This window comes from Nannobrachium achirus, assembly GCF_963921795.1.
Source record: "Nannobrachium achirus genome assembly, chromosome: 21".
Lineage (NCBI taxonomy): Eukaryota > Metazoa > Chordata > Actinopteri > Myctophiformes > Myctophidae > Nannobrachium > Nannobrachium achirus.
In genome coordinates, this window is record NC_137828.1 from 43060594 (window position 1) to 43088549 (window position 27956).

Genomic DNA, 27956 nt, shown 5'->3' on the forward strand with positions numbered 1-27956 from the left:
ACGGGGACATCTGTCGTGTTGCCTCTCGCCCAGCCAGAGCCAGCGCTACGCTACTAATTCCAAGCAGAGCGATTCAAAAACGGTTTGTTTCGGTGTTTTTTCTCTGGGAAAAACGGCGGCGATGGCTCCTGTCTTCAGCCTCTCGTTGCTGTTGTTCCAAGTGGGATTCGTGATCGGGTCGAACCTTAAACATGCGGAGCGGTCGTCGGCGCAGCCACATTATTATCATCAGCCGCATCCTCTCCTCCGCGCGTTCCGCTCTTCCGAGGATGCCGCTCGATCTTCGGCGCCGCTGCCGCAGAAGATCGAGGAGCATCTTGTTCCCCGGGTGGTCACGGCGTTCCTGCACACGGGGGACTCGAGCACGCTGAAGCACGCCAACTGCTCGCGGAGGTACGAGCTGATCGCGCCCCCGCGAGGAGGGGACCGACGAAGGTCGCACTCGCACGCCGCCCCGCACCCGTCCATGAGCGGCGTGCTGGACACGGTGCTGCACGCCACCAACTTCCTCAGCATGGTCCTGCAGGCCAACAGGTCAGTGGTGGGGAAAAGTACTCGAATGTTTTTTACTTAAGTAAAAGTATCAAATTGTAGAAATAAGCCTACTCTGTCCGGTAATTCAAAACTTAGCCTTACCTGTAGGAATTATGTAGGCTATTCTTATCAAAATGTAGGCTAAAGGACAACTTTGTTAAAATGTTTTCATTTAGGCCTATACTGCTTTCCATTGTTTTAGCGATTTTAGTATTTTGATTTCAGTGGGTGGGGGCATGCGCCCAAGTGGCTAATATGTCTTTTTAGACACATTAAGCTGGCAATTTTTTTGTTACTATTTACACCAGCCCCCATAAGTCACATCTGCGGCTGCCCATGAGATGCGGTGCATCTTGGGAATGGGCTTATTGTGTCTAAAAATACATATTTAGCCACTTGCATGCATGCAATCGGGACCCAAATGCATGGCACTGGATGGGGAAACCATCAGTTTTAATTTACTATAATCACATTTTTGTCTTATAATGCAACAAAAAACTAAAAAATATATTATTGAACTCAAGTCTCCATGGGGTGAGTAATCAATAGAAAACAAGTCATTTTGGGGGTGAACTACTCCTTAAGTACAGTACTTAATTAAATGTACTTAGTTACTTTTTCCCCATTGCAACAGGTCCAGGGAGCAGAGCCTCCGCGGGGACATCGAGTGGTACCATGCCCTGGTGCAGAGCATCCTGGAGGGCGACGGCAGGATCCACCGCGCGGTGCTCACGTTCAACACGGAGCCCTCGGCTGCCGAGCCCTCGGTGCTCCTGCAGGCCACGCGGGCCGGCGGGGAGATCGTGCTCCAAGACCTCTCCAGCGCCGCCCACTACCACGTGAAGAACCGCACGGCGGAGACGCTGTGGTACCACGACGTCAAGGACAGGAAGAAGCACTTCCGCCGGACGGTGCTGAGCCAGGACTTCAGGTCCATCGACAACTCTCTGAGGCGCGGGGAGAGCTTCATCCCCGACAGGACTCATGTAAGGTGGTCGGCGCCCTACCTGGAGTGCGAGAACGGGAACTTCAACCCGCGCTGGCTCTTGACCCTGTCGGCCGGTTTCTATGGCCTCAAAGCGGACCTGGAACCAGATTTCAGGTGAGTGGCGCGCACGCGTGCACGCACACACATACAGGCAGACCATGCAATTGCATGGAGCCCCGATGCAGAGGGGGGACCCAATCAACCAAACCTTCTACCAATCACGTGTTCAATGTCATGCAGGTGTTCTCTGATTGAATCCTATTGGTTTGTTCGTTACTTTTTCAGTATAGGAATGGGGGAGTAACATGCGTGGGGGGCCCACAAAATTCTACTTTTCTTGTGCAAACACACACACACGCACACGCACGCACGCACGCACGCACGCACGCACGCACGCACGCACGCACGCACGCACGCACGCACGCACGCACGCACGCACGCACGCACGCACGCACGCACACACACACACACACACACACACACACACACACACACACACACACACACACACACACACACACACACTTCTCTCCCATTCTGACAAGGCGCCCTGATGATGCTAAAAATAACCGCTGAATGTTTGAATTAATTTTTCATACTCGCACTCCTTATAAGGAAGCCCTTTGCTTGCTTTTTTACAAAGTTGGTGCCTTGAGTTTAAGGCTACAGCAGGGGTCTTCAACATTTATCAGGACAAAGAACCCCCTTAGCTGAGAGAGAGAGGCGTATAGAGCTTGTAGATCTGCTATTTTGGGCTAAAGTTCTCCTCAGAAAAGTGATATTTTAACCCAGGTCATGATTAAAGTAAAATAAATATATCACACAGGGGAGGATCTATATGGTATAGGCTATAAGAGAGTGAGCAGGGGTCATCAATGTGTCCGTACCATAGACTGTAGAAAAATATGGACGATGCGAAGCCATTGGTTTCTATGCAGCGCAAATGGCCCTTTACTACCCCTTGGAATGGGTGTCGCCATCATAGAATTGTAAAGGCATCAGAGATGCTATTGGCTGCCAACGGTCACGTGCAACCGCAGGGATACATGGGAGAATGTGGTCGGAGCCTCCCGAAATACAGCACACGAATAAGAACACAGCCGGCTGGTATCAGTTTAGTTGGCCACGCCCCCCCACAACTTTATCATTTATTTTAAAATAAATTGGACCACATTTCGACAAAACGAATATGATGGTGATTGAAAGGCAATTCTTAACTAGCGATAGGAACCATACAGTATTTATGAAAATGTTAATTAAGGTTAGAAAACGAAAGGGGAAAATGAATGGGATCCAATGGAGAACAATTCTTTTTGCGATCGGCCGGGGGGAAAACAGCGCAACTAGCGGCCAATCATAGGAAGTTTTACTTCCGTATTGGAGTCAGTTTAAATCGGCAGAACTATGCCCCTGGTCCGTACACGGACCAATGTGTCTGTGGCAAAGACTTGGTATTGTCCATGGCAAATTTTAGATTTACTGATTTTGCCCATTACTGAACGTCAATTGTCCATCCTCAAACGTTTTATTTGCAAGGACCACCATAACTCTCCGAGTTACAGACCTGTTATGGTCATTCAGGACGTAGGGCTATCTGTTATTGTCTACTCTTTTTGTATGTCTGTGGCAAAAATGGAATTTTGACAAAAATGTCCACCACAAGACACATGGCGATGACCCCTGAGGGTGAGAGATAGCTGTGGCAACAACAAATGGTGAACTAATAGGCCTAAAATGTCTGATATTTGTGTTTTATTTATTATTAACATACATACGCCAAACACCTTACATCAGCAGGTGTAATACTGTAGGCTAATATGCCATGTTGTGGCGCTACACTAGCCTATAGCACTAGAATGGTGAAGTCAATTTAGGATTGTGACCGACATCTTGTCAATGAATATTTAATCCAGATCTCTGGTTGTGTGCAGTAATTTCAATGAATCTTTCATTGATACACTCCAGTCAGTGTACAGCACAGTTGTTTAGAAGGTGGCACGCATGGATTGCAAAAGAGTGATTATGCTACATAATGAATGAGTGAATAACCCCTTACTATTGCTGTCATTGGCCTGTTCAGATAGCTTTAGTTAAAAGTAGGCTACAGATTCTGCCTTTCAAAAGTGAGATAAAGCCTAGGATAGTAATACTCTGACAATTAAAGCATATATATATATATATATATATATATATATATATATATATATATATATTTCAAATGCAAATAATGTGACAACGCTTCAATACATCAGATGTATTGACATTGATGCGTCACATTATTTGCCTTTTATTTGCCTGTTATTCAATGGTGGAAGAATTAGGTTACTGAACTGTTTTACTTAAGTAAAAAGTATCAATGCCACAATGTAGAAATACTCTGTTACAACAAAAGTCCCGTGTTCAAAATTGGCTTGAGTAAAAGTACAAAAGTATTGTCATCAAAATATAGTAAGTATAAGTAAGTACCAAAAGTAAAGGTACTCACTATGCAGTATGTCCCATTTCACAAGTTCGCCATGTATACAAATCTTTTGAAAACAGCCAAAGTATATTAAATAGGGTGAAGTGTTTTTTTAGTACAATATTTGTCTCTGAGATGTAGTGGACTAGAAGTAAACATATTTAAAATTGGAAATACTCCAGCAAAGTAAAAAGAAAAACTCAAAATTGTACTAACAGTACTTGAGTACATGCGGTTTGTTACTTTACTCCTCTGCTGACATTAAAAAGGCTTGTAATTGTCTGTGTTTGCTCCAGTGCCTTACTTCTACAGTCAGTCTCGCTCCTGAGATGCACCGGACCGTGTAGCCTGAATTTGGCTTGAGGTGCGGTGGAACCCCTTCGATCATGACATAGTGGCTTGGCTGCCGTGCAAGTAGCCTAGATATACTGCCCCCTGTGCCTCAGTAGGTTGTAGACCAGGGTTTCTCAAAAAATACTGTGATAATATTTGGAATTCATCAATATCGGTTTAACCACTTAGACTCTAGTCTACTTAGTAAAAATGCACCCGAGTTGCACTGTACTTGGTGCGTTCTTTTTCAATCTAACACCAAATCTCTTCACCAAAAAGAACAGATCTGTTGTTTTTGGTGAATGTTCCCCCCAGAATAGGGGTTCAAGTGGTTAAACATCAAGCATAAAGTTATTTTCAATCTGTCCTAATGGAAACGGAGATGTCTCCTCCTCCTGACATACTGTATCCCAAGGAAAGATGTACGTATGTATGTACTGTAATATGACATAGATGTAAGGTGATATAAAGGGCTGCCGTGGATGAAAAGGTTATTTACAGGGGTGCCCTGAGCTAAAAAAGTTTGAAAACCGCTGTTGTAGACAGGAAATAGAGGGAAACGTTGGCTAATATACAGCAGCTTCAGACATCCGTCTGTCTCTGTCTCCCCTCCAGATACAATCAATATGATGATGAATTAATAATGAAAGATGTAGGACAAGAGCTCTGCATCTTGATTCTGAGCTTATTAACCACAGCGTCTGTATTTTTGTCAAATGTATTTGTACTAGAATATCGCCCGCCTTTGGCGGGCGAATCCTAGTGTTCGCACATAAATCCTTAGTCTAGTTGTGGGAAGAAAAGGATATCATCATCATCATGGCCCCAAATAACTTTTAAATATCTTGCAATTGGCGACGAGTCTCGACTCTTAATAAATCGGCAAGAGTGCCTCTCATTTTCAATACAAAGGCTAAGCTATATAAGCTCTCCATCATCAGCAATAGTAGTCAGTGGTGCGTGTTCCCCACACTTCCAAGCCCCCACCGTTGCGCTTAGGTTCACCGGGAAAAACTCGGTCGCGAGAGGCGACATGGGTTCTGAAGGCAAAGGTGGAGTCAGTGACGTAGCGGCGGCTCCGGCAGAGAAGTATAGGTTCCACTTGCGCAAAGGCACGTCGCATCCGCATACGTCAGGGACGTTTACTTGAGAGACACGGAAGAAGGAGAGACTGTAAAGGATAAGTGATTGTCGTCTCAGGAAGAAGGACAGACCTTTCAGGAAGAATGATATGTGACGTAGCACCGTTCGCGGCTGAGGCAGAAAAGCGGGGCAAAGAAGGTAAAAGAATGCATAAAGAGACAATAAATAGCGACGGTCCAAAAGCGAGAGGTATGATTGTGCTGTTGGTTAAATGGTTTTGGGAATTGGGCCGTGGGTCTGTGCTAACATAGCTGCAGTGTAGCAGCGGGATACAGTACACGGGGCGTGATTAACTTCTCAGGGAGTGGCTAACTTCTAAATTGTATATAAGGATAATGTATGTACTTTTTCAAAACGTTTCAATAATTTTCAATAATATATATTTTTTTCCCGCCGGCCCGGGTTTGAATCTGACCTCAGGCACTTCGCTGTATGTCCTCCTCTCTCTCTCCTCCCATTTCCTGTCTCTCTCCAATGTTGCTATCAAATCATCATCTGTTTTTACGTCCGGAGACCCCTATCCAGTACAGGCTTCAGTCGTGCCTCCTCGGGACCGTACCTATTTTCCCCAGGTTCTATGTTCCCCAGGTTCTATGTTCCCCACTTTCTTACCACCTAAACCTAAACCTACCCCTAACCCTAACCCTAACCCTAACCTCACTAAAACTAATGCTGTGAGGTGGGGAACATAGAACCTGGGGAACATAGGGTGGACCCCAAAGTGGACACCCAGGCTATCAAATAAAGCCTTGAAAATATGCCCCCAAAATAATTTGAATTAAAATAGTAGAACGAGAAACATGTCCAATGTTTGTCAGTCACACATGGCTCCATTTTGTTTGCTGACTAGACAGGAGCTAATCAGCAGCATGCGTCTATGCTGCTGGTTGCTGCAGGGCTGTGTAGGAACACGTGTGAGGTGGGGAACATAGAGAGGGGAACATAGAACCTGGGGAACATAAGGTGGACCCCGAAGTTGACACCCAGGATATCAAATAAATCCTTGAAATTATGCCCCCAAAATAATTTGAATTAAAATGAACATACTGTAGCAGATCTACAAGCTCACGAAGCATCACAGTGCATCGTGATTTTTCTGTGTTTCCATTGTGGTCCCATGTATGGTCATATATATTCAATTCATCAACACAATAATTCATGGGTTTAATTTGTAGTCCTACACGGCCATGTTGAGGACCAACACAGGTGTTTCAATTGTCTGATTGGCATAGAACTAATGTTCTACGCCAATCAAAACAACTGTGTTGGTCCTCAACATGGCCGCTGTAGGAATACAAATGAAACCCATGAATACATGACACTAATACAAAATCGTTAAATTGTTCAAATAATAGCTGATCTACAAGCTCACAACCTGTCAATGTAGATCGGCTATTTGAAGTATTTTTTTAAGTATGTTTTTCAAAATAGTAAAAAATGGCAAAATAGTTTAGGGATAAGGGGGTAAGGCAGCTATACTGTATGTACAATGGAGAAAAACAAAAAACAGCGGCCGCGAATGACACTTCCTTTCTGGGGGAATTTACATTTACCGTACCTCCCCTGTGATCTCCTCCTGATAGATGATTTCACCGGCCACTTTTGAAAGAAACCAGTGATTCACATCCTTCAGCGGATGGTGTCAGGTCATTCCACATTTCGGTGGCAGAGCAGTAGAACGAGAAACATGTCCGATGTTTGTCAGTCACACATGGCTCCATTTTGTTTGCTGACTAGACAGGAGCTAATCAGCAGCATGCGTCTCGGCCGCTCTATGCTGCTGGTTGCTGCAGGGCTGTGTAGGAACATGTGTTTTCCGCCTGGATCGACCCGTTTCGGGGGAGGTGCAAGAAATCTCAACACTCACACTTCATCTATTCTCTCTGCCGTCTCTCTCTCTCTCTCTCTCTCTCTCTCTCTCTCTCTCTCTCTCTCCTCAGCTGCACTTTCTGGAGTCACATGGGGGACAGCTTAGACAACCAGGACTCAACTAGTATAGCAGCATTAGAGTGTGTGTGTGTCTGTTAGACAGAAAGATAGATGGAGAGCCTGTGTGCATGTCTGCTTATTATAAGCAGTGGTTTAAAGTAACTATAGGTATACATTTACTCAAGGACTGCACTTAAGTACAATTTTGAGGTATTTTTTCCTTTTCCAATTTTCAGTACTTTTACTTCTACTCCACTACATCTCAGAGGCAAATATTATATAACCCACTAGAATTATTTTAAAACCGCTTTAGCTACTAGTTACATTTTAGATGTTGATTATGCCAGTAATTACAAAACACACATTAATCAATTCAGCCCTTTATACATTTCAGCCCTTTTTAAATAGCTGAACTACAAGCTCACAATGTTTCGCGATGCAACATTGTGAGCTTGTAGATCTGCTATTATGTAATATCTTGTGAAATGGGACATTCTGCTTAATGAGTGCATAGCCGATGCATATCTTATAAAGTGCTCATGTGTGGCCTTTAGCCGCTTCTTTTGGTCTTGTTTTCTTTGATTGATTGATTGTATACTTTATTAGCAGTTTGCGTAGGAAAAGCACAGGACAGTACAGTTCAGATACAATGTCTACTAAGAGGATTTAAACCCAAGAAAGCGCAATAGCTTTTTTCTCGTATGATGAAGCATGGGGCTTAAAGTTATACCATGTAACTTTTTTTATAAAACAAATCTTAAAATGGTCCTAACTGTTAAATCGCTAAAGTTTTAGAACCCCCACTCCGTTATTTTCAGCTTCAAAAGCCTTCTCTTTATATGTTTTCTATGAGCCGTGAGGGGGGGAGAATTTCGCGGCAATATGACGTCATCATACTACCGGCCAATCACAGCGAGGGTTATACACTGCCGGCCAATCACAGCGCATCTTGGAGTGGGGTCGCTAGGGCGGCCATATTTGTAGTCTCCCATGTGTTTCTATACTCGGGTGCACGGTGAAGCTTGGGTGAAGGAGTGTATCTCCGGAATGGCTGAACGCACAGGAACCAGGGACCCCTCAAAAGATAGATCTCGGCGAGGTGGAGGCAGACGCGGGGGTGTGAGAACCGAAAAACGGCCGAAAGACGCGGACGCGACCGAGGTTTGCTATAGAGCTACTGACCACAAGTTGAGCAACTTACACAGTATAGCTTTAACTTTGTGAAAAAACATAAAAATGTGAAACTTGGAGACAGTGACGATATAATCATCACAAAGTGATGAGCATATCGTTGCTGTCAGGGACATAAACCTTTTTAGCGTCACCCTAAAGCATCAAAACCAGCAGATCGACGTACTCGCGTCGAGATTCGAGCTTGTCAATCTGCTACTTTTTTTAACTCATATAACATAAAATGACTGGAAGGGGGGGGGGGGGGGGGCACATCTACTGCAGTCTGAAGCATTCTTCAAGAGGATAGGTGCAGCAGACAGTCCTAATTGGCAAATCACTCGAGCTTCAACATTGACACACACCCACACGCAGTCGTCCAAGCTGCACACGCACACACGCACGCAAGCGCACAAGCACACACACACACACACACACACACACACACACACACACACACACACACACACACACACACACACACACACACACACACACACACACACACACACACACACACGTGCGCGCGCACACACATTCACACATGCATGTATGACATGTACGCACACACAGGCCTGCTGGAGCATACCGTAGTTCAGTACTCAACTGCTCAGACTCCGCACATATACAACAACACAGACCTTAATTGCTCTGAGTCTGAGAACTCAGGAAGTCACAGAAGCAAATACAATGAGAGGAAAACTAATTAAAGGGCTCTAGAAAAGTAACCTACATGCAAATCAGAAATATACGTGTGTGTGTGTGTGTGTGTGTGTGTGTGTGCGTGCGTGCGTGCGTGCGTGCGTGCGTGCGTGCGTGCGTGCGTGCGTGCGTGCGTGCGTGCGTGCGTGCGTGCGTGCGTGCGTGCGTGCGTGTGTGTGTCATAACTCCTCAATGGACAAATGGTATCTAATTAGTTGGCAGGATTCTTGCTCATTTCAGCTTGGCTGAACTTCCTCACTAGTCCGTCTGCTATGTGTGTGGACAGCCTGCCTGCGCTGCCAGCCAGCCAGCCATGGGGGGAAACTTCACTCTCTGTGAGTGGGAGGCCTTTTGGAGCTCCAGGGAGACGCCACCAGCATGAGCATCTGCTTAGAGATGGACACCGTCCAAAATAACACAGATAGGAAGGAAACCCCACAATGCTCCAGGATAGACGCTGTGTTGTTGCTGGTGAACTTAGATTAAAAGAGGATGGATGGGGATTGGTGTTGTATGACTATGAACACAAACTTATGAGATTAGGAGGAGTTTGGAGTGATAATAATACAGCAGGAAAATATCGATCTGGTTATTAGAACGAACACAGTCTTTTGTATAATCATCATAAGCGTTTCTATGTTGAAAATTTTAAAATGAGCAATTAATGGCAGAAATAGTAGAACTACAAGTTTACAGCGTGTTGTAGTGATCAGCCTCTGTATTTCCGGTATTGCATTTCTTTTAGTATAAAATTATTAAATATGTCTTTCATTTCTATGCATATTTGAGTCATTTGTCATAATCTGCCCTGTGCAATCTTTTATTATGAAGCCTAAAAGGCCAAAGAGAAACACAATTTGTATTCATATTGTTCCAGTGTTCAATGCCATGAACACAATTAAATCGTCAATTAAATTAATTAATTCTAATCGTGACAGTCCTAAGCGTTATCCAAGACGTTACTGAATGTGTACAAAGCACTAAGGTTTTACTGCAGTGTTAATTATGACAGCAAATTTAGATTTTGTTTTAGTCAGTCTTTTGAATACATTTTCAAAGATTTTTGTTGACTAAATCTACAATTGATTTCTATTGATTTCTATCTAGTTCTATTTTTTGCAACAAAAATGTATTTTGGCAGGCATTTATGGCGTCGCAATGCCTGATTTTACACTAGGTTGCATGCTGAAAATAGACGATCTACAAGCTGCGAGACCGCGACGCGTTATGACCTTGTGGATCGGCTATTTTCAGAGTGCAATTTTTAGTTCTAATGGATCTCTTCTCCACTAGTCCCTAACATTTTAGTCTAGTTTTTATTTGTTGACGAAATTGTGAAAATATTTAGTCTTAGTTTCAGTCATAATATAGCTCAGTTTTTACTTAGTTTTTATTTAGTTCCCGCCAGTGGAAAAGAAAAAGGTAGTGGACGACCATTTTTTGTCCTAGTTTTAGTCAACGCTGGCGTGCGAGGGGTTACGCGAGCATCATCTTTGAGGTGCTTACTGCTTACTCCTCTTCTCTGGCTGACGTCACTGGGACACCGCTGCTCAGGGAGGTGGCACATCAATATTACCCGCCTTCAGCTGCTAAATGTCAACATTATAAGAATGGCAAAGTGCCTGGTGCTCCTCTGTGTGCCACAGTGAACCCATATCGTCGTTGTCGGGTGGAAACCTTGTATGTCCAAAACCGTTCGTTTTGTATTTACTGTATCATTTAAAAAATGATTCAAACTAGTGAAAATAGCCGATGTACAAGCACCAAACGCCTCTCCTACTAGAATAAAAGTGCGGTGTGACCGTGCCCTAACAAGTAAAAGTCTGGTCATTAACATTTACTTGAGTACAAAAGTACTGGCATCAAAATATACTTAAAGTACAAAAGTAAAAGTACTCATCATGCAGTATGTCCCACGTTTCACAAGTTATCACCTGTCTAAAGTGTATAAAAACAAATCTTTTGAAAATGGTAGATCTACAGTCAGATGGTAGATCTACAAGCTACAAGTGTTGCGCTGTGAACTTATACTCCCGTAAAGTAAAAAAAACTTGAACATTACGCTTACTTGAGTACCACTGAAATGTTTTGTAATTTGACAAATAAACGTGGTGGTAGTGTACAGTATATTGATGTTTTGGTGTTACATTGGCATCTTGTTTTGTAGTATTGCAGTGTGTCTAGACACCCGGGAGCAGGCATTTGATTGGTTGAGATGCACAGCCACAGGTGTGTTAATTAGTGTGGGCACAGAGTGAAGGGAGCACACTGGTCCTACCAGGTAGCCGACAGAGAAACATGACGACAGACAAAGAAACAGAAAAATGCACTAGAGTACCTGCTGCTTTTTGGTGTCACATAAAATGGATCTACAAGCTCACAGCATGCCACCATGCGACACGTTGTGAGCTTGTAGATCTGCTATTTAAAAATAAATACTTTAGGTACTTGAAGTACATTCTGATGCCAACACTAATACTTTTACTCAAGTACATTTTGAATTCCAGGCTTTTACTTAAAGTATTTCTATGTTGTAGTATTGATACTTTTACTTAAGCAATAAATTTGAGTATTTTTTCCACCACTGTACATGACAAAAAGCTTAAGTTTTATTATGAATAGCACATTTAATCAATTGCATCTTGTAGGCATCACTATGTCACTATATGACATGTAAAGAAATATTTGTAATATTAATTGTTATTGTGGAATGTTTAAGCATGTTCTAATCACGCACTTTACTTTAATTTATTTAAAATATTTTTCGTTCTGAAATGGAGGCTTATATATGCATGTAAAGAAATATTTGTAATATTAATTGTTATTGTCGAATGTTTAAGCATGTTCTAATCACGCACTTTACTTTAATTTATTTAAAATATTTTTCGTTCTGAAATGGAGGCTTCATGTCACTGCAGTGCAGACAGGCTCTGCTGCTGTGGAGTACAGACTACAAGTGAACTAGAGCTGGGATACCCACGGGGCCCGACAAGCCCGACGGGCTCGGGCTCGGGTCGGACGCATTTTCATAATAAATTGTCGGACCTCGATTCGGGTCGGACATATTTTTGATATAGCCTCTGCCTACCTATGACATGCATCATGCACTCTCTCTGATGATGCACGCAGCGTGCAACTCCTGTGTGTGTGTGTGTGTGTGTGTGTGTGTGTGTGTGTGTGTGTGTGTGTGTGTGTGTGTGTGTGGCACTGTGTGTGTGCTGCTCGCGCTAATGCTGCAGCCGGAGACATAACTCTGACCATGGAGAAAAGTCCCACGCTGAGGTAAACGCGCCGTTGTGGTTTGATTGGAAGTGGCGTGCTGCTGAATGGAGCTCCCTGCCTGTGTTCCCACTACTTTACCTTGCATTGGATGTTTATTTTTCGGCGCTGTTGTGTGCAGTCGCAGTGCACTGTGCCAGCCTTGTCTGTCCGTCCATTCAACACACATCACATCACCCAAGTAAATCCTGGCTTATACTTCTTCATCATGGCGTGTTCCGTGACAAAATGTGGCTGATCTACAAGCTCACAACGCCTCACATCCGCGACGCGTTGTGAGCTTGTAGATCTGCTATTTTCCAGGCGCAGAAACTTGCAGTCAGACGTACTGTACAGTGCAGCGCACTTTATTATTTGTATTATTTAATAATCTAACATAGCCTACTATTTAAACACTTTCACAAGCCACAGTGTGGCTTAATATTCACATTAAGGTTAACAAGCAGGCACGCTGCATGCACTGCACATTAGAACAAGTTTGCTAGTGAGTGTAAATCAGTGGCTTCCTCAAAGAAAAAGAAAGGAGGGGAAAAAGCGTTGGAAACATAAGGTTCGGGCCTCTGTGCGGGTCGGACGCATTTTAATGATTAATGCTCGGACGTCGATTCGGGTCGGACACAGGTTCGGAACGGACAGAAAAAATGGGCCCGATCCCAGCTCTAAAGTGAACACAGCTGTGTGGGACTGGGAGGATCACATCACAGCCCTTGAGACCTTATTTGTCCAAAATTGTTACTTTTTAGGACACCTGTGTTCTGGTGGATCCATTGTAATTATCATTTAGTCGCAAGTTCTTCTTATGCTTTTAATTGACAGACAGACTTAACCAATTTCACTTTTACATTTGCTAATATTTCAACAAAAACGTCACAATTCTCCCTAGGTGACACATTGTGAGCTTGTAGATCGGCTATTTGTCCTACTTCCGAGCAACGCTGTCATTGAAAAACTTGGACGTCCCAGACATCGACAATAATGTTGCAAAATAGAAATAACCAATTATTAGCCCGGGCGTTTATTTCGCAAAATGGGGTCGGACCCCGGGCGCTTAACTCATCTGGTGCCGATCCCGAACTAGTTCGGCTTTATTTCAATCCAATACAATCTTTTTTTTATTAATTCACTTACCCCGAGCTGCTTGTAGAGTCGTGGGTGGTCCTGGCTCGCTAGCCGCTAGCCAGCTAGCCGTTCTACTCTGTCCGACGATATATTCCATTAAAAATGGTTTAAAATACATTTTGAGCTCCCCAATGTTCACCCGATGTTCGGCGCCGCTTCCGATGAGTACACGAGTGTGCCGATCCCGAAGTAGTTCGGCTTTATTTAATTAAATGAATAAAATGATAAGAGGCCTTCTGAAGCCTGGCTTGATTTTTGTAGCTACTAGCCGAAAGCTAACAACGTCCCGGCCGGCCGTAATTTGCGAACGCAATCGCCAATCTCCGCCTAATCCAATGAAAGGCCGCATCTTTAAAGGCTTATATCTCTTTTTTGTGTTTTAGGAAAGCGGCGCGAGGTTTATTTATGGCGAAATCGCCCAAAAATGATCTTTTAGATGACAAAATGGGAATAGCCATTCTGTTAGCATCTTCATCCGGGACATTTCCATGCTGTGCATCAACGTGAGCACGTCAGGTCCTGGAAGCTGAAGTCCTGGAAGCTAAAGCGCTCGCCTATGAGAGATGCGCTGGCATTCTTTGGCCCCTAGAGGGCGCTGGCACGCAAAGAGTTAAAAGGGCGCTTACTTTCGGTCATGACCCACACTTCATGACACTGGAGACATTCCAGCAAGGCTGCACAGTCGAAGCATTGGGACCATTATTTGATGTGATGCCAAAGAAAGTCACTTGCAATTACATCTAAACATGTATTATGTGGTTGCTGTCAGGGCTGAAACCTCTTATCTCCGTATTTGAACCAAAATAGCAGATCTACAAGCTCACAGTGAGCTTGTAGATCTGCTATTTTTTACGTTAAAACTTTTGCAAATCTTTGAATATATATTTTTCAAGGCAAACTTTTGTAACTCAAATGTCTGCTTCTATGGGGGTCCCTGGAACAACATATTTTGAGGTGGGAGTCCACGGCCACATGTAATTTTGGGGGTCCTTGACATGAAAAGGTTTGAGAACCACTGATTTAGAACTTAGAAGACATTATAGAATCGGGTCAAAATATCCAAAGACTTGCAAAAATTTTCAACATTTTTCAAAAATAGCAGAACTACGTGCTCCCAGCACGGCACTCGTGCTGTGAGCTTGTAGATCTGCATTTTTTAATAGTTAAAGCATAACGCTTCGCCTCACAGTGTTCCTCCCTCCACTCCCGGAGGGAGTCGGGGAAATAGGTGAATTATTGCTCGGTCTGGGTCTAATGATCGTTATAACAATGTCCTGCCAATAAATATATGGCAAAATATGGCACACTGACACTCTAGAAAATAAAAACATGGCATTTCAAAAAGGTTGCTGACCCCTGCCGTAAATGATCAAACTACAATACGGTGTCACACAAAAGCATCAAAAGTAGCAGATCTACAAGCTCAAAACGTGACATCCAGAGATGACATGTTGTGTATGACGTCAAGTCGATTTATCGACACAAATCTACACCCGCAGCTCAGGTTTCTTTTTGTCTTAAAAATTGATGTTTAAATATTGTCCATGTAATAGTGTCATATCATGTTTTTTATTCAGACCCAGGCGTCCTGCATTCATAAGTGGGATGGAGCTCGTACATTTTTATTGATAAAGAGCACCTTATCGATCCTGCTTATTGAGCCGGGCTTTTATCGAGCCCACTATTTTTATTATTTTGTGGAAAGATGTGAGACGACAAATTCTGAACAGAACTGCTCTTTTTTTATTGGCCAGTTGTTGTGACTGAGTTTGTGGCTGACCACCTATGAAGATGACAATTGACAAAATCATCATTAATATCATTAAAACAATCATTCATTAGTGTACAATAAGTGTCAAATGGCTTAATATTATGAATAGTACTGTAATAATTTCTTGATTGCCTTTTGTCTTGATTGTTTAAACATGACGTCTTGATAAGCTTGATAAGCCCAAAGCTTATTGATACCGGGTACTGAATACATTTGTTATTGAGTTTGTAGCGGGCCCTTATTTTGTTTCGAGCTCAATCCCTATTCATAAGAGTCTAAAGGAGGTTAAAATATAATAGTTAAAATATGATTATTTTGGGGGTCGCGGCCTGAAAAGGTTGAGAACCACTGAATTAACTAAGTATATTTACTCAAGTACTGTAATTGTACTCAAGTACAATTTTGAGGTATTTATTTAACACACACCGGACGCGGAGGTGGCGCGGAAGCGGCGCGTCAAAACATACGGACCCATTATTTTCAATGAACTAACCCACACTGGTGGCGTCAGACGTGCGCAGCCGCGGGTCTGCCGCCTCGCCTGCCGCGCCGATACGCCGTTGTTCTATTTTTCCAGCGTTGCCGCGTGGTGAACATGTTCTCCCATGGTTCTCCCCACCGCATACAGTTGGGGTTACCGCGTGGCACTTCACGTGCGTCAATACTGCGACACCGCGACACAACGCTCCCCTTTACTTTGCTGGAGTATTTCCACATTTCTGTACTTTTTCTTCTACTCCACTACATCTCAGAGGCTAATCTGAGTAATCTCCACTACACCCCACTACAATTATTTGAGAATATTAGTTACTAGTTACTAGCCCCATATACATTTTGCACAAGCTCACAGTGCGTCGTATCAAGCTCACAATGCGTCGCGATGTGACACTAACACATCATAGGCTTGTAGATCTGCATTTTTTTTATACATTTAAAAAACATGTGAAATGGGACATTCTGCATAATGGGTACTTTCTACTTTTAGTACTTTAAGTACATTTTGATACCAATACTTTTGTACCTTTACTTACGGGACTACTACTTGCAGAGTAGGCCTATATCTACATTGCAGTGTTGGTTCTTTTATTTAAGAAAAACATGTGAGTACTTCTTCCACCACTGCTGATTCTTCAATCATTGCAATTTATTGCGGCATTATCATTCGCGTCATTCTTGTTGTATAAAGGCCTTCATACTAGTGTGCAGTGCAGTGAAAAGCATATTACGGACATGCATTACGTTTGCTCTTCATTCATGTTGACTACTTCAAGGCCACTTTATAGTATGCGTGCATGTTTCAGTGAATCCGCTGAATGTCCTTATGTAGGGTCAGTGAGCAATAACACTGATGAGTGATGACGAGTTATGTCAGCCAACTTCATTATACTGGAACCTCTTTATAGCTGTATTTGGTCCCTGACTGGCCTTTCAGAGAGAGAGAGAGAGAGAGACAGAGAGAGAGAGAGAGAGAGAGAGAGAGAGAGAGAGAGAGAGGGCCACCCTCCAATTTGTGCAGTGATGGAAGAAGTACAAGCAAACGTATCAATTTAGCGAAGGAATAGTGACGAAGCCAGTTCGGGGAGTTGTCTGGAGGAGAAAGTGGAGAAAAAAGTACAATATTTGCCTCTGAGATGTAGTGGAGTTGCAATTATTGAAAATTGGAACTGCTCCAGTAAAGTAAAAAAGTAATACCTCAAAAGTGTACATACAGTAGAAAAAACAGAGGCCAACCGGGTGCTCAAAACATCTTTTTAAAGATAAAAACATCTTTAAAAGTATATGGTGCTTCATCAGTGTGAATAAACAGTAAACACTGTTAAAAAAGAAGAGGAGATCCGAGGACTCAAAAATGTGGAGGAGAGGAGTTTAAAGTTTAAATCAAATTTTATTCTATAAAACCGACATGCTTACCTTAAGTAAATGTACTTTACACCACTGTGTCCGTCCTTTTGCTGGCATGGCCTTTCAGAGCCACGTTGAAAGGAGGATGAAAGGCGAGAGAGACTCCATTTCCTGGGGGCAGCTCTATCTCAGTCTCTTTGTGTGATAATCCTGTCTTTGTGCCAGAGGGCCACGATGATGATGCCCCCATGATGCCTTTGGTTTGGAGACGTCTTGGTATTGTGGTGCTCTACAAGCCGTTTCATGTGCCATATGTTTGCTTTGGCAAGGGCTCTAAAAAGCCTGCCAGGAGAGAGTACAGTAGGCAGTGGTAGACACAGACTGCTAAAATAAAAAGTGGTTTAAAGCAGACAGTGTGTTCTCATTAAGAGCTGGGCATGTGCTTTAACAAGCTGGACCAAAGCTTATTGTTCAGGAGCAGTCAGTGAAAAGGAAATATATCGATGCGTTGTTCATCACAAAGAGAGCATACGTCATGGCCATACATATGTGCAGGTCAATGCACACAGGGCTTTAGTTTTGTATCGTATTTTCTACCTATCTTCATATAATTTGGTCCTCATTATAATATTGTATTATTTGCTACTTCCTACTTGGTCTGTCTCTCAGAGGAGGCCTGTGGACAGTCCAGTGACATCATCGATGGGGAATCCAAGCAGGCTTCGCTTTATATTCCTAAAGATCTTTTTTTATTTTATTTTATTTTTAAAGAAAACTGCCTAACACTGGTAGGTTTCTGAACTTTTTACGACATTTAAAATGCTACCATCATGAGCATTAGAGAGGACCAATATACAAAGATAGGTTGAAAATTGGTTTCTAGAGTTTGCAGTATAGAGGTACAGTTATCCAATATTGTTAAAAGTCTAACACAAAAAGCCCTGATGGCTCGTTTCCATTATGATCCTATGTATTCAATTCATCAAGACATAATAAAGACTAATTACATTTTTCTCAAAGGATTTTTGTTTTTACATCTATCGGTCTTCCAGTCGGAACTCCTTCCTACGGGGAATTGCCAGATCCACCAAAGTACAGAAAACAATCTACGTCAGCTCCCGTGGGACAATGTCCCATTGGCCAGAGGGGATGTCAATCAAGTCTCGGGTGTTAGGACCACCCCCTATAAGACCCGTTCCTTCCGTTCTGTCTCTTTCGCCTTTCTGCTCCAACCTTTGCAGATGCGATTCTCACAGCTCCTCTCCAACGTAAGTATTTTTCTGCTTTCTCCACAGAGAAGATATAATCGTTCCGAAGACAGTCGAAAGCGACAACCTAGGACTAGTCCGACGGCTTCGGGACTTTTCTTATTCTGTTCCTAATTCAACGAATTCCACTGTTTGGTGCTTTGTTGTTGCGCTAGCCTAGTCTTACCTTACCTAGCCTAGCCGCTACCTTATAGCCTTGCTAACCCTGCGGTCGAGAGCTCTTCTTTGGCTTCGTCCTCTGCAGGCTCCGAGGACGAGGACTTCAGCCCAGAGGAGGATGAGGGGGATGTCGGCGACGACGATGACAAGGACCTTTCCTCGGCTCAGCAGTCTTCTGAAGTCGCCGCTCCCATGGAACAAGGCTCCCCTGTAACAAGGCTCCCCTGTGCTTTCCCTGTTCCCGGAGGACAATGACTCCCCCATCCTCCCGTTCACGTAGAAATGAATTTCTACGCCATAGCGTGGAACGGTAGGGCCATGGACCATCTGATGACGCTGGAGGCTGGCCACTGGCTGAACCCCATTGATTGGAAGAACGACGGGCCAGAGAGGAAGGACTTCACAGAGCTGTCTCACTCGGGGACCAAGCTTTTGGCAAGCGGCTTGCAGCTTTTTTAAGCACGCGCCGCCGTCAGAAAGGAAACAGCGGAGCTGGTGGTGGAGGCCACTCTGCCCCCACCAGCTACCCCCTCGATGCCCAAGAAGCAGCTAACTCATCGCTCCTCGTCCAGGGACAGCGTGAGGTCCAAGTCCTCCGCCTCAAGTAAGTCCCCCAAGTCGGTTGCCCGTCCCCGGACCCCATCGGGCTCCTCCGGCACCCGACCCAAGGAAGAAGGGGCAACGTAAATGACTGTTTGCCGGGAGGGACACCTTTCCCCCCGGGGCCCCTGAGCCCCCCAGTGACAGTGAACGCATGTGTGCAGCCTGTTTGTGTTGTGAGCCCCCTCGGGCCGCTTGCTGCACAAGCCCAAAATGTGTCTTTCGTGCCGTGCCCGAAGCCATTAATAAAACGTGTTCTCTGTACAAATGGTGTCTTTCTTCCCTCTGCATGTTTTGCTGTAAAGAAATGTGTAAATGTTTAGCCTCTTCAGGCCCGACCACTGTCTCAGCTAAACCCGCACACACACAGTCTCAACAGTGGTACGGTGTCTCACACTCTGCTAAAACCACTGACATGCTGTTTACTGCCCTTCCGGGACCTTGTCAGGAGAGCTAAGGTTAAAGTGCGCTTCCCCTCTTTTGGAAACGCTTTCTCTAGGCCCGAGTCGGGCAAAAAGAAAGAAGCTAAGCTCCGGGCGCCCCACTGTACTTCCTATAGTGAGTCACGTGACCAGCTCCCTGCCGGCTTGCCCTGCCAAGCGGCGGAGAACGTCGCCACCAGCGCCATCTTGCGAGGGGGCACCCTGGCTCCAATCGCACCAGGCCGCCGAAAGCGCCACCAGCGACGCCATCTTGCAATGGGCTGGGAGGGCCATCTTACGACGGTCCCACTCCGGAGACGGCCCCTGGCCAGGTGCGCTCGGTAGGCGCTCGTCGCGCCCCGGGCAGGCGGCGCACCGGTCACCACCAGCACAGCTCTACACAACGCTGGCGAGTTGCGCCGCACAGTGGAGGATGTGCAATCCGAACCCTTGGATCTTTCGCACCATCAAGAAGGGCTACAGAATCCAATTCAAGATGAAGCCCCCGCTCTCCTCCAAGGTGATCTTCACCACAGCGAAAGGCGAAAACGCCCGCGCTTTGGAGGAAGAGATCCAAGCCCTCCTTCAGAAAGGAGCCATCCTGGAGGTACTGTGAGACCGGCCCGGACTCGGGTTCTACTCCAAGTACTTCCTGGTTCCCAAGAAGAGGGGGGGGGGGGGGGGGGGGCACTCAACCAGTACTTGACGTCGTTCAAGTTCAGGATGCTGACCACCACCAGCTTGCTGAGATCGGTCAGGGAGGGAGATTGGTTCACTTCAATAGATCTACAGGACGCCTACACGCACGTAGCTATCTATCCCCCACACAGGAAGTTCCTCAGGTAAGGGTGTTCGAGTAAACACCTGCTTATTTAGGTCTGAAAGGAGGAACTCCTTCTGGTCTCGGCCCTCTGTTCGAATGTTGGAGCAGAAGGCTTTCAAGAGACAAAACGGAAGGAAGTCGCGGGTCTTATAGGGGGTGGTCCTAACACCCTAGACTTGATTGACATCCCCTCTGGCCAATGGGACATTGTCCCACAGGAGCTGACGTAGAACTTTTTCTGTATTTTGGTGGATCTGGCGATTCCCTATAGGACGGAGTTCCTCCTTTCAGACCTAAATAAACAGGTGTTTCGTTCGAAACATTTGTGTTTACAGTAACAATTCTCAAAACAAAACAAAACCAAACATAAAAAATAACCTCTATATAAATGTATAAATCATCAATACTAGGAGCAATAAAAGTATATTTACAGAAAAACAACTAGCTCTTTTGGCAAGCTAGAAGACTTCATTTGCAAATTGCACACAGGTGCTCCTTTATGGGTGGTTTTGAAGGAGCCAGGAGTCACAGCTCTCAACTGAAATGACTTGAAATGAAGTGGGGACATTTTCACATCTCTCCTAGTTCATTCACACAGTGCTACTTGCCTCTGCTATACCTGTCAAAGGCTTTTTTGTGCTGCAAGACTAATCTTCAGCTCAACTTAAGAAGGGAAAGAAAGATGTCTCTTATATCGACAACTGCTCCCTAATAGTCTTCTTCAAGTTTGAATAGTTTGACCAGGATAAGAATTCTCACCTATCATCACCACTATTGAACCTGTTTCACCTAATTTGAGATGGACAGTATAGTAAAGTAATTCCCCCCAAATCATTTGTCATTGACTGCTGAAGTGTGCTTCTATTCAGGGTGGGAGGATGGGATGTAAATGAAAATGTTAACTGTCCATTTTGTTGATTTAATCGCATTTACTGAGACTGAATCAACATTTCAAGAGTTTATAGACTTTGGGTATCATAGTGGTTCTACAATAAAGCCCTTTGCACACAGGACAGTTGCGGTTTTTTTCGTTTGCGGCATGAATAAAACGCATTGGATTTGGTGTGCAAGGCTGTGCGGAATCGGCGCTGCGGATCCAAAAAGGAGTCATAAAAGGAGTGATGAGTTTTTTACCGCATGCGACAAGACGCACAAATCGAACTGGTTTCGATCGAGAAAAAAACGCACGGCGAGCCACTCGTCGCATGGCTAATTCGGAGCCGGTGTGCATGAGGTCATAGAGAATCATTGTTTTCTTTTCAAAAAATGATATTGTCCGTTTTATCTGTGCGTTTAAACGCGCCTGTGTGCAAAGGGCTTCAGTGATGGAAAAGTACTTAAAGTTATACTATGTAACTTTTTTTATAAAACATATCTTAAAATTGTCCTAACTATTAAATCGCTAAAGTTTTAGAACCCCCACTCCGTTAATTTCAGCCCCAAAAGCCTTTTCTTTATATGTTTTCTACTTAGCCGTGACAGGGGCGGGATTTCCCGGCAAAATGACGTCATCTGCATCATCCGTATACGTTGTGTATACGTTGGCCAATCACATCGCGGATCATACACACATGATACACTACCGGCCAATCACAGCGTGTGCTGCGTCTCTTCAGGAAGTAGCCTCCCTCAGCTACAGTGTTTACGATGGTGAAGGATTCTTAACCTCTTACTCCCCAAATCCTGGCCAGAAAATTACGTTCTACCCCTATACGGATTCGTATCGGTCGCGGTGGTTTGCGGCCCCGCTCCGGTGGTCCGCGGCGACTCCAGAACCTTGCCGTGGCACAAAGTTCGGTTTAAAAGGAGTTTTGTCCCCTCAGCCATTGCTGCACTTAACACTCTGCTAAACAATCGCCCCCGTCGCTAAGAGGGTTTTTTCTGTGTATAGTGGGGTACTGATGATTTGTCTATGTGATATGTTCGTGTTGTTATTTGGCTATGTCATGTGTTGTTTCTTGTTGGAACAGACTTCGAAGACAAATTTCCCTTCGGGGACAATAAAGATTATTCTTCTTCTTATTATTATTAATCTGACTATTATTAATGACATTTTTTAAAAGTACAATATTTGCCTCTGAGATGTAGTAGGGTAGGAAAGTATTGAAAATGCGAAATACTTGAGTAAAGTAAAAAAAGAAAGTACCTTGCCAATTTACTTAAATTATAGTACTTGAGTACATGTACGTAGTTATTTTACACCACTAACCAGGCGTATCAATATGCTACTATAATATACTTTGATTGTGTACTTAGTCCATCACAGCACGTGCTATTACATAACAGCAGCATTGAAACAGAGGCCATTTTTCACAGAGACAGCGACGGGGCAATGAAATACAGTGAGAGGTCCATTCGCCTGGAGGCAGAAACCATAGTAGGAGTTATTAATAACAGCAGCAGCTTGTTCTGCTCACCGCTTGTCCACAGGGAAAACTGTACACTAAACCACCTCTCCTACACCTGCAAAACATGCCAGACCTGCAATATTTTGAACAGAACAGTACAGTAGCACAGTACAGTACTGTGCGTGTGTGTGTGTGTAAGTGTATGTGTATGTGTATGTGTGTGCATGTGCGTGTTTTGACTGCACTGTTGTGACGAAATAAGAGCTGAGCCAGAAGGCAAAGCTCTCAATATAACGAGCAATCTTCGTACCTATGCAGTGGCGTAATGACCCGGGAGAGTGTTTTCTGCAGGTGATTCAGTCCGAGTGTATCAAAGGGTGCGTTCGGAAATGCGGACAATAGAACTCTCTTTCCTCTCTAAACGGTGGGCATTTCAAAACAGACGGGTGGTCGGCCTCTCCCTTAGAGCAGAGAACCGCTGCTTCTTCACTTGGAAAGGAGCCAGTTTAGGTGGTTTGGACATCTAGTATGGATGCCTCCCGAGCACGTCCCAGTGGGAGGAGACCCCATGGCAGACCAAGGACCAGATGGTGGGGATTTTTTCTCCACACTGGCCTTGGAACGCCTCGGGATCCCCCAGGAGGAAGTGGCAAATATTGCTCGGGAGAGGGAAGTCTGGAGCTCTCTGTTGGAACGGCTGACCCTGTGACCCGATTCCGGATAAGCGGTTGAAGATGGATGGATGGTATTGAGCTGAGTGAAAGTGTCTTTTGAAAGTTGATGTCAGATATGACCTTGTTATCGTCCCGTGTAAAAACTAAATGTCCATTTTAGTGCCTGTACTACCATTTAGTATGGGTGCTAAACATTAATAAAACTCTTCTAGCATCATGCTGAGCTGTAGGGAGAGGCTCAGGTGTGAAGACATTATGTTTATGTAAGAACATAATGTAGTCATTGTTCTGCTATGGCGGTGTGCCAGTGTTGCCATGTCCGCAGATTATAAGTGACTTTGGGCTAATTTCTGTAAAGTTGCTTGTACATATTGGTACAGTAGTTGCGGGTTGCATTGTTTGGGGCGTCTTTAGTCTGGACTACACCTCCCGAAATCCGTTCCCTGATGTCATCAATATTAAGCACATATCTAACAGGACTTCATATGGGAATGCCCATATATGGAGGCCGCATCTGCCACATACCGTACCACACTAATAGAATCCATATATGGCCAAGACAGCCCATATCTGTGTGGCTGGTTCTACAGACAGGGATCTCCATGTATGGGCATAAAAGGGTATGATGTCAGATGTCATAGACATCATAGGACTTTCACATAACGAATAACTGAGTAAGCATGTCTTACTAGTTTATATTAGGATGAATTTGCGCAACCGTAAAGCCCAAACGGAAATGGGGAGGAGGCGTCACATCGGCTTTATCGCTTGCTCAGGATCGGAGCTTCCGTGTTCAAGACTGTATGACCGGAAGCATTTGAAAATTGTTTGAGGCAACAGTCTGGCCACGCGAGACTATGTCTTCACAGACCTGGTTGCTTATCTCGCAAAATCTAGCAGCACTCATGAAGTCTGCAAGAATTCTAATCCACCTCTCCCTGGTATAGGGGTAGTTTAGTGGAGAGTTGCTAATTGTTCTCCTCCAACAATACTACATATCCCAGAGGACACCAAGGGCTTTTCATTACACTACCAGTGTATAAATGGTCCCAAATGGAGCCATCTGGGATCTTTACACTCTCAGAGTTAAATCAATATGGAAGATTTTAATGTGCACCTGGGGCAAAATGCATTAAAATTAAACATCGCTGGTGTTTTATTTTATTTATTAAAGCGCTGTTAATCATCTCTTGTAGGAAACGTGTAGCCTACGCTGCTTAAAGAGAAAATCCTCCCTGGAACAGGAAGCACATGCTATTTCCATTTAACCCATTAAGAACTGAGCCTGATTCTACAAATGCCTTCTAAAGCAGTATTCTCACACTTTCAAGATTTTTTGTTGTTGTTGTTGTTGTCACATACTGTATATCTATACAGTGGTGTAAATTAACTAAGTACATTTACTTAAGTAGGCCTACTGTACTTAACCCTGTACACATTTTAGTGTATGGGAGGGGCTTACAGTACATGTACAGTATCAACATATTTGTTTTTGTAGGCTAATTTCTGATTTGGGCCTAACTATAGGTTAGGCCTAAATGTTTGTACTTTATTTCAGTATTTACTTCTACTCCACTACATCTTGGATCCAAATATTGCATTTTTACTCCACTACATTTATTTGAAAACTACTAAATACTTTGCAGATATAAATCATAATATTACAAAATATGCATGAACCACTTTAGCCCTATTTTATACATAGGCTATTTGAAAATAGCCGATCTAAAAGATGTGACGCGTTGTGAGCTTGTAGATCGCTTATTGTACATGTTGTATTTTTACTTTTGATACTTTAAGTACATTTTGATGCCAATACTTTTGTACTTTTACTCAAGTACATTTTGAATTGCGGACTTTTATTTGTTACAGAGTATTTCTATATTGCAGTATTGCTACTTTTACTTAAGTAAAATGTGAGTACGTTTTCCACCACTGTATCTATATATATTTTTTTCCCAATGAGATCTACAATATTTAACGATGCATCTGCAAATAAATGTACTTTTTTTTTTTTACCAGTGATTTAAAGTAAAGTGTAAAGTAACTAAGTAGATTTACTCAAGTACTGTACTTAAGTACAATTTTGAGGTAGGTCTACCTTTACTTACTTACCTACTGGAGCATTTCCCATTTAAAATACTTTTACTTCTACTCCACTACAATTGTACTTTTTACTTCACTACAAAATTATTTGAATAACTTGAGTTACTATGAATTATTATTTATTGGATTATTATTATAAAACGTTAAGTACTTCAGCCCTATTTAAACTATAGCTATTTGAAAATAGACGATCTACAAGCTCACAATGTGTCGTATCGCGACGTGTTGTGAGCTTGTAGATCTGCTATTTTCAAGATGTTTATACATTTTAGACATATACCGTACCTTGTGAAATGGGACATTTTCTGCATGATGCATACTTTTACTTTTGTTACTTATATTTTGATGCCAATACTTTTGCACTTTTACTCAAGTAGGCTACATTTTGATTGCCAGACGTTTACTTATAAACAGAGTGTCTGCATTGCAGTATTAATACTTTTACTAATGTAAGAAATGTTAGTACTTCTTCCACAACTGGTTTTTGCTTAACATGGAGTGCTCCTCTCTCTGTCTCTCTCTCTCTCTCCTGCAGGGGCGTGGTGCGTGTGGATATCAATCTGCAGAGCGTGGATATCGACCAGTGCTCTGCCGACGGCTGGTTTGCTGGAACCCATCGATGCAACTTAACCACCATGGAGGTGAGTTTTTACGCTGAATAACTACAGAGTAGACCAGGCTGCTGACCACTGATCCTCTTCTAGAGTCTAAGCTGTACTGTAACCGACACACCTTCAAGTCACAGAGTTGCTTGTAAATATTGGTAATTGCGGGTTGCTGTTTCTTCTTAGGCTTGTTTTCAATGTGGAGTTGCTTATGTGGGACTGTTGTAAATGTTGTTTAAACCAGTGCCTCTCAAACATGTCAAGGGCCGCCAAATTGAGAGGGATTTTTCCGTGTATCCCCATCTGAATACATTTTGTGCCGGTGGCCCTCGTACAAGATTTGTGCTAAAATGTAAAAAAAAAAAAAGAAAAAAAAAATCCCAAGATTTTATTTGTTGTTTAAAATAGCAGATCTACATGTTCACAAGGCGACGTGTTGTGAGCTTATAGATCTCCTGTTTTTGAATAGGGTTATTTTCATAGACATGGTTGCTTAACTCTCTCGCAAAATCTGGCAACACTGGTCACAAGACCTTGTAAAAGGGCCATTCACATTGAGCACTACAACTACTGTATAACGATAACTAAACAAATGTAGTTTTAAAAATGGTCAAGTGGATAGCAGAGTTCAAATCGACTATAAAAGAATAATAAAGTTTCAGTGTGGCCCCTTTTCCACCAGGGTTGAACAGGTTCAGTTATTTTTTCCCGCCTAATATTGAAACAGTTCAGTGTGTTTACATTGAAAATTAATTGGTTCAGAACCCTAAAAGTTGGTTCTGAACTGAATTCAGAACTGAAGTGAAGTGAAGAATCTAGAACAGAACCAGTTCTAGAACCATTGTTCTTTTGGTGGAAAAGGGGCTTGTGTGAATGGCACTGGACAGGAAAAGAACTGAATCACTACATCACAGTGATGATGGAGGGATGGTATGCAATGGCATTGCATCGTTTGACTTTTGCAGATGTTTTCTTTTCGGTGGAGAGGTGAATCGTGATCCAGTTGTGTCTGTGAATTCAACGTGTTATTCATCACATTAAAGGAGATCTCCGTGGTAAATCACTTTTTTAGCTTGTTTTCCTGTTATTTAGTCTTCAAAAAACTGGTCTGGGTGTGTGTTTTTTTAATCCAAAAAAGCATTCTTTTCAATTTCGGCAGAGCAGCGACAGGCTTGTACAGTTCACAATGGCAGCCTTGGGCCATAGGCAATTCCGCTTATTTACATCGCTCCTAAATCCCTTTTTTCGATACTTCTCCGCTGTTTATAAACACACTGATGAACTAACATGCAGAAGTTACTCCTTGGTAATGTTATTGTTGTCGTAAAACCGATCACTCCCGTTCAAAATCTCGTCTCGCGAGACTTCATAATCCTATTGGATTCAATAGGATTCAGAAGTCTTGCGAGAAGAGATTTAGAACGTGACTGAATCATTTTATGGCCAATTCACAACAATGACGTAAGCCTGCAGTGCAATGATGTTGCTACAACAACAGTGTGTGTATAGAGGGCCGATATGAGATGAAAAAGTGGATTTTAAAGCGATGTAAATAAGCTGAATTACTTAACGCCCCTAAAGTGGTTTATGTATGTTTTATAATATTATAATTTGAAAAGTAACTAGTAACTAAAGTTTTCAAATAAATGTAGTGGAGTAAAAGTACAATATCTGGATCCA

General features: G+C 43.3%; 1 protein-coding gene across 1 annotated transcript in view; it reads left to right on the forward strand.

The window, feature by feature from the left end:
• Window positions 1–121: 121 nt before the first annotated feature.
• Window positions 122–27956, forward strand: part of gpr158a (G protein-coupled receptor 158a) — a gene marked incomplete at both ends in the record, with an annotated part of 134254 nt that continues 106419 nt past the window's right edge. The window contains 3 exons of the mRNA XM_080752296.1: window positions 122–534; window positions 1169–1636; window positions 26207–26312. Coding sequence (XP_080608422.1) covers window positions 122–534; window positions 1169–1636; window positions 26207–26312 — 987 coding nt within the window. The remainder of the gene's footprint in view (window positions 535–1168; window positions 1637–26206; window positions 26313–27956) is intronic.